This window comes from Anarhichas minor, unplaced genomic scaffold (genome assembly GCF_050575085.1).
Source record: "Anarhichas minor isolate MPS153535 unplaced genomic scaffold, ASM5057508v1 ptg000042l, whole genome shotgun sequence".
NCBI classification, from domain to species: domain Eukaryota; kingdom Metazoa; phylum Chordata; class Actinopteri; order Perciformes; family Anarhichadidae; genus Anarhichas; species Anarhichas minor.
In genome coordinates this window covers 1,611,478-1,619,478 of record NW_027466488.1, presented here as the reverse complement: position 1 = coordinate 1,619,478, position 8,001 = coordinate 1,611,478, and the positions used below count along the sequence as shown (strand labels likewise).

Sequence of the window (8,001 nt, the reverse complement as noted above, 5' to 3'; positions counted from 1 at the left end):
TTCTTTTTTTTCTTTCTCGGAAAAATCACAAAGTGATGCACTTTCCAACCAAAGCCATCAGTCTGCTGCTTTTATCAAATCTGAATTACTGAGAGCTGTCATGAAGTCACACATTGGAATCCTGCATTGCCTCACAAGCAAAGCAGTGATCGGCCTAACGGACAAATCTTATTAAACCACCCATAACAGGCCTTACCTAAAACCAGATATGTCTTCCTGCTCATTATTTTCAGCTTCGGCTTGTTGCAGCAATAAACCTGGATCATGGAAAAAAAAATTTGAAAGATTCTTAATCTTGTGGCGCCTCCAAATCGGTAAAATTCCCCCTGATTCAGCCAAGTCTGTATGTTAACATGTGCACCAAATTTGTATACAATCATAACTTTGAAAACAACATCTATATGTTAACTGTAACATTCATCCAAACATGAAATTTGATATAATAAAAGTTATAATAATCATAATAATAATAACAACAATAATAATAATAATATGCACTAGGCCAGTTGATTGCTGCTTTGGGGATTTGTAGTCAATATTTCGAACAGCACTTGAAGGCAGCTGGTCTAATCCGGTCTAATCTGGGCAGCAACGTCACCAGATGAGAGGTGACATCTGTGCATACTAGCTTTACTGTTCAAGTGGCATGGCTGTCATTTTGTGAGACAAAATGTCTGTAACAACTTGCCAGAAGGTTACTCTTATATCATGCTCTGTTCTCTGTCTTTCTCTCTTCCTGCCCAGAATGCTTTTACCCAGAGGGAAAAAGGAGATGGGTCGGCCTGAGGGTAAGAAGGCTTTATCAGATCATCATTCATCCATCCGTCCATCTCCATCCTGCTCCATCTCCAATGTTTTTTTTTGTTATTGCTGCTGCTGTTGTTGTTGTTGCCAGCTGTTACTTTACAGACTATACAGAGTATGTGTATCATAGTGTGCATATGTTTGTCATAATGTTACAGAATTGATAAGAAGAGAACAGAAAAACATGTATTGAAGCATATGTGTATGGAATGTATTGTGGAATAAAAAAAAAAAGCACAGCATTTATACATCTACATTGCACATGTTCAAATATGTTTAGGCCTATCTATTCATATCTTATTCATGTCTACACTACATTTCAAATAGCCCATATAAATCACAGTACTGTAAAACTGAAATTATTGCAGGGTTGTATGTATTTATTATGTTATTATTTGTATTTGATCATTTTACGCCTCATGTCCTCACACTGACTCACACTCACACATACTGACACCTGTTCCTTATGAGAAGATTTTATTTCCTTTTTTTTAAGAGAGAAGATTACAGTTTAAATTTTTTTTTTTACAAACACAGGCTAGAAATAACTTAAGTTCACTGTGTGACAGCATATTCAACATGCTGGCTGCCAAACACAAATCAAGCAGTGCTTCAGACTCAATTTTAGAAAATTGAAATAGAATGGAATAGAAAGATAAATTATCAACAATCAACAAAAGCTATAGTGCTGTTCAACGACCAACAATACAAAGTACCCCAGCACCGTTTAAACAATTACCACAAAACAAATAAATAATTCATGCCCAAGATATTATTTATATATATGATAATATTATAATTTAGAATTGTCCGAGGAATTGCTTAGTCCAATTAAGTTCTCAATATACTGATTGTGTTATCAAAACACATTGTTCCTTAACATTGACCAGCAGTAAATATCTAATTAGACTAAATGGGAAAATAAATAATGTTGGGGAACTTGCAGTGCTGGCAACAAAAATAATGTAATTCCTTAACAGTCAAGGATGTATGTAGGCCTAGCTACTCCTACTATTTGTAAGGTTAATCTCTGAGAAACTACGTGTTCCTTTGGTTGACTAAGAGATTGCTGTGAGACGTTTGCAGGAAACATTCGCTCTAATTATTGATAGATTGATCTATTATTGTCTCCTCCAGTTGGACCTGGGTTCTACCCTCCTGTGATGCACCATCTGTCATTGCCAAATGACCCAGAACGGTGGGGTGTGGACCCTTCATACTCCATGGCACACAGTGCTGAGGTCATGGCCAAAGTGAAAGGCGTCGGACGAGGCAAAAAGTACAATCTGATGGCTCAAGCCATACCCATATATGGCTTCGGGATACTTCTTTACATCCTCTATATAATCTATAAGGTATAGTTACTATGACTGACCTGCTTGGTAGGCAGGTTGTATAGGTACAAAACACAATATTCACTACCGTATATGAATATAAAGTGTTAATCATGCAGCCTTACACCACACTATAATAAACTGCACTATTATGCCATATAAATACAGCCTGATGAGAAATACAATGGTGATATCTGTGACAATATAGTGACTCTGCATTTACTCTCCATTTTGGCAATTTAATGTACAGTAGATTATTTCAATATATTAATGATTATTGTTATGATCTATTATGCTAAATATGTATGTGTTCACAGCTGACATGTAAGGGGAAGACTACTGAATCAGAGAACCACACTACAGTAACCAAAGAAAACATGGAGAGTGAGATTAGTAAGTACCTTCAGTGATTTATTGATTGATTGATATTATTGGATATTATTGGTGCAAAAAACAATTTTAACTCATTTTAACTGTTTATCGACAATATGTTAACATTTGTGTTTTTTAATTAGTGGCATTCAGCTCTTCAGTCAAAGAATTATCACAATCAAAAGTGCAGCAGCAAAATACATTTGTAAAGGGAATTTGGTGTGTGAATGGCACTTTTGCCTGTACAATAAATATTAGCATGCGTCTGTGCATGTGACAGACTTAAATATAATTTGCACATTTATGTAAAAATGCATTGTATTTTTTCTCCTGTAAAACTTGTAGCACCCGAACATGAGCTTGTCAGGCTTCAGGAAAGGCTTCTGCAAACAGAAAGGATGATGGAGAGAATTGTCTCTGGAAAGAGTAAAGGTTCTGCGAGGTAAGACTTATTTTTCTCTCAGCATCCAACATTTCACTGCCCATAGCACAGAAGAACCCGAACAAAATCACTCATACTGGGATAAATCAGTACAGACCCAGCATGGAAATGAAAGGGCTAAAGATTAAAGGGGGAATTATTCAAAGGTGGAAAGGCCACTGGCATATTGTACTTAACAGCTACAGCTACTACTCTTTTTAAAAATCCTTAGGTCATATAATAGCATACATTAGAAATTGAATCAATGTAGAAAATAGGAAATGATCTCGTTGCTAGATTGTTGGAACTTCTGGATATGCTAATAACTCTTTTCAGGAAGCAAATAAAAACTGAACCTCTAAGTGATGCTTATTAATCAAAATTCAAAACATCTTTCATCTGTGCCTCATCGCACTCAGTAGGAATCAGAAAATCAAGAGTAAGTATGTGTTGCAGCTATATGCAGCAATTGACTGTTAGAGGAATATTACAGACAAAGAACCATTTACTGAACCGGCATAGATTGATGTACCATAGCTTTGCCTTCTTGCATGACTCCGCTTCATTATCTGCGCTGTTCTCTAGTGGCAGAAGGAGGAAGAGTAAAACTTCTACATCAAAGAAGGAGGAGAAATTACTCAAGCAACTTCGACAGATAACACTGCTGATCCAAGAGGGCCGGTTGGAGGCGGACTCCCCTGAGATGGAGGCTGAGGAGGTCCCCTACTGTGTCGACTGGGAAGGTACACGTCTAAATCTGAATCTCAAAGCTTCTCACATCTTTTTACTGATTCTACAATCGTTTTTGTCTCCAGGGAAATCAAACATATTTTCAATTACAAGAAGCCGTTTTATGTTACCAAAATCTCATACTGTATATCAAATAATCCTTTCGTACGTCAATGCAGGCTACCCAGAGGAGACTTACCCAGAGTATGATGAGCCCTGTAAAAGACGAGGATTTGACATCTTTACACTGGAGGAACCCCCCCACCAGCCCACCCCCGAGGCCCTGGCAGAGAGGATGGAGCAAGAGGAGGAAGAGCTTACGGCAAGGAAACTATCCATAGTGGAAGAGGTAGATGAAGAGGTCGAGGAAGAGGTAGAGGAAGGGGTGGAGGAAGATCAGGATAAGGAAGAAGAAGTAGAGGAAGTAGAGGAAGAGATAGAGGAGGAGGAAGAGATAGAGGAAGAGATGGAGGAGGAGGAGGAGGAGGAAGAGGAGGAGGAAGAGAAAGCAGAGAAAATGCAGTTGCTCAGTCTTCCTTCATCCCAGCCTGTTGCAGACAGGGAGCAGGAGAGACTTGGTTTGGAGGTGAGCAAAGAGCTACAGTGTCTCAATGGAGGAAAGAAGCAAATTAGCTTCAGTGACCACAACGATGTGTTCCACTACCCGAAAGAGGGTACTTGTGAAGAGGAGGAGGAGGAGGAGGAGGAGGAGAAGGAAGATGAGGTGGAGGAAGATGATGAGGGGACAGAGGTGGAGGAAGATGATGAGGGGACAGAGGTGGAAGAGGAGGAGGAAGCGGATGAAGACGATCCAGTGATGGAGGCAGAGAGCCTGCAGTTCAGCTGCGAGGGTTGTCCCAACCCGGAAGAGGAAGCAGAGGAGGATAAAGAAGAGTATCTGTTCCTGTCGGAGCCTGTGGAGGATGACGGTCCTACCCATGCAGATGTGCCCAAAGACGTTGGGGCGAGTGGGCTGAGGATGCGGAACAGGAGGGAGACGTAAAGGACTTTTCCGATTACTGTGCTGTACTTACTTACCAAGTTACAGTGAACTCCATGTTCCTCAAATTGTACTTTGTTTATCACTGATCCCTCATGTGTGTAAAATATAGAGCAAGAGCTAAATAGAGACGTGCAATGCTGCTCTGAAGTGATACTTTTATACAAATGATAGTCTCTGTTCACACCAACAGTATGGTCAGAGCTTCTGATATTTGTTATTTTTATCTACAGGCTGTTCTTTCAGGCCCTGCACCCCCCTGGTCCACCCACACAGGTGTTTTCACGTATTTGCCCGATGTCACCTGTCTTTGGTGTCAACAAAATGGGCTTGATTGATTGTCATCTCCCTCCCTCTCTCTAGTTGAACCTGATAACTTTTACTTCATCATTCTTATTGGTTGATTTTGGGGCACAGCCCAACTTCAATCAGTCAGGTTAATTTAAAACACCTGCGTGGATGAGCAGAACCTTTAAAAGAGCTGAATATTATCATAAAGTTGGTGACTGCTCATTTGCTCTTATTTTTTCATCAAGAAAGGCTATACAGTTTCAAAATGAAGTAGTGTTATAGACCAACACAACATTTGCATTATTGATCAACACCCCAGATTAGTTTTGCTACCTTATTGTTGCTTTTTTTTAATCAGAAAATGGGTTAATGTATTTTACAGAAGCCATGGGTGCTCACATCAGCAACAGAGAATTAAGGCTTTGCTAAATTAGGAATGTAGTAGTTTCTGACTACTTTGACTACTCTGTCATGCAACATCTGCCTCCACCTGCTGGTCCAATATGGTTCTACTCTTGGGGATGCTCCCTGTTGCAGTAATGCGGCATAGCAGCTTAGAATAAAAAGCCACCTTATAAATAACATCCAGGGAGCATCACAAATAACCCCCATGAAGATCATCATAGCAATAAAAACCCTCCACGGTGCACACAATGGTAGTATGGGCAGGTGGAGGCTGTGGTTTGCAATCTGTTAGCAGTTGTAAATAGCCGTAAAATGTGTCAATATACAGAGTGTTAGAATTTAGCAGCACAACTTTGAATTAAAGTGTCCTGCCAACATTAAGTCATAGCTGCTGTTCACATTGAGTTGTTGATGTGCTTCGTAAGGCAACAGAGTGTTTCAATATTACTGAAAATATTTCACTTGTCCGACAAAAGTAATGACATTATAACAGAACACAGATCCTCAATCGTTCTGTATAATTAGAAGATGATGTTAACATCAAACACGTCCATTTGGACAATAGACCTTTCTCACTGTGGACATTTTGAAACGTCCTACACAGATGTGACTTCTAACAATAACAATGGCTGCAATCCATTAAGGTGTTCCATTCCCAGAGCCCCGGCATTGTGCTCGTTGTCTCACCGGCTTGATTTGCTAGCTTACCTCGACAATCAAAGCCATAATTGATTGAATAGTTACACCTGCGCTTCTTCTGGTATGACAAGTCAAAATGTCAGCTATATGAAAGGGCTACTGTTATTATTTTTTTCTGACATTTGTAAGGAACATTTTCATTCTACAATGATTTTGAACGACATATCCAATTGTTTATGTCACCATTTAGTTTAAATATTTAGGGTTACAAAACCTTGACATCTATTTTTCTGAGACATTTTTGACAGCTATTTTTCAACATGAGCAGTGTTTTATGTGTCATCTACGAAGTTGTAGATGATCAAGGATAGACATACAGAGGGTGACTGAGTCTGAAGCTGAATCTCATAGAGATATTGATGAGTGGATGTAGCGGTAAGATCAAGCAGCAGCCCCAAATTTCACTCTCTGATCATACAACAAATGCAAAGCAGAAACTAACAGAATGGACTGTAAAGTATTAGCTAGTAGGTAAGGTTGTTCACCTTGTTGTAAAGTTACATTAACTGGCCCAGTGAGGAACCACAAGTATATCGTAGCAAGGAACAAGGTGAGTGATATACATTTTCTGGGACTGGACTTTATTGGTGATAAGAGATGGTCTGTTCATTGTTACCTTGTTTTGAAAGAAGAGCAAAGGTCAAAGACTGCATCAAATTCATGAACATGTTTTGACTCACTGAAGTTTTATTTTTTTCCATGATCAAAGGACTGTGTCTATACCGCCACAGTAAATTGTACACCATTTATTGTACATTACAACGAGAGCACTAATAACAGAAAGTGAAAGAACCTTTGGTTCCTGGATGTATGAAAAGCAAACTTTACAGCAAAGGTATCAACAATTTTAAAATAGAAATTTAAAATAGTTAGAACACAGTTGAGTACAAGAATAGCACATTTGATAAAGATTTCCTCATAAACCACAGTAATGATAGCGGTATCAGAGATTGTTCTTTGCCTTCATTTAGCATTTTTTTAATGGCCATAAAATACAAAATACTATCATATATTTGAGAAAGAATAGTGTCGCATAAGGAGCCAGAAGAAGAATATTTTGAGTAAAAATGTGAACAGCAATAAACCATGTGATACAGAAATGTACTGCCAGTCGGATGAGGAATGTACCAAACTCCAGCTCAGTGGAGCATAACATGAATCAAAGATGTAAAGAGCAAAAGATGAAATATGCAATTGTTGAAGCTGTGACAGATTTACAATGTTACTGCGTGTTTGATTGCAGCAAGTCAATCTGTGTTCGGTTTCCTTTTTTTTTTTTTCAGGTAGGAGACATCAGAAGATATGAGCACAACCTTAAGCCTGAGTGCCTTGGATGTTATATCTGTTGCCGGATTTACAGTACAATGTAAATAATGATTTGCCTCTTTAGTGCAATGGGTTCTAAGCCCTAAATGTAATTTAAATATATCTGGACATCACTAAAATGTTATCCAATGATGTGCACTTTGGATTTTTATTTTCTAGAGGTTTTGCATCTCCGGCTATCTAATCAGTCTAAATGAACTCTGCATTAGACAACTGAATTCAATATAGCTACAGAGAATTACCTCTAATGCATGTGAGGCAGCAAGAATAGCAAAGACCAATTCAAGCTCAGCTCGTTGTGTGGCCGAAGCCTAACACTGGAATTAGTCTTCAAAGGCACAATAAAGTATGTACAGCTCTATCTCATCCACTAAAGACTTCAACGTAAAGTGCACCATCGTCCTATACATTCACATAAATTACACTGTGACACAATATTTGATATGGTACACAGCACACTGTTACATATCTTTGCCCTGTTCACGTCCAGTCGTTTTTGTATGGAAACGAGATATTCCTCCTTGTGATGCTAACTTATGTGCTTGCGGCTCCATGGAGCCAATACTGCTGAATTTGTTGCGAATGATAACAGAAGGAAAAAAAATTGACATGTAATAAAT

General features: G+C 38.7%; 1 protein-coding gene across 1 annotated transcript; it reads left to right on the top strand.

The window, feature by feature from the left end:
• Nucleotides 1-670: 670 nt before the first annotated feature.
• On the top strand, nt 671-4,663 carry ric3a (RIC3 acetylcholine receptor chaperone a). The gene is made up of 6 exons (XM_076110267.1): nt 671-788; nt 1,942-2,159; nt 2,456-2,531; nt 2,856-2,952; nt 3,517-3,674; nt 3,840-4,663. Exons 1-6 carry the CDS (start codon nt 671-673, stop codon nt 4,661-4,663), a joined length of 1,491 nt encoding a protein of 496 aa, XP_075966382.1.
• The last annotated feature ends 3,338 nt before the right edge of the window (nt 4,664-8,001 follow it).

Excerpts from the sequence above, each read along its gene's own strand:
- ric3a (XM_076110267.1), top strand. The coding sequence starts at position 671 with ATGTCTGTAACAACTTGCCAGAAGGTTACTCTTATATCATGCTCTGTT. Across the intron at positions 2,160-2,455 it reads TCCTCTATATAATCTATAAG|CTGACATGTAAGGGGAAGAC; the intron begins GTATAGTTACTA and ends ATGTGTTCACAG. Across the intron at positions 3,675-3,839 it reads CTACTGTGTCGACTGGGAAG|GCTACCCAGAGGAGACTTAC; the intron begins GTACACGTCTAA and ends ACGTCAATGCAG.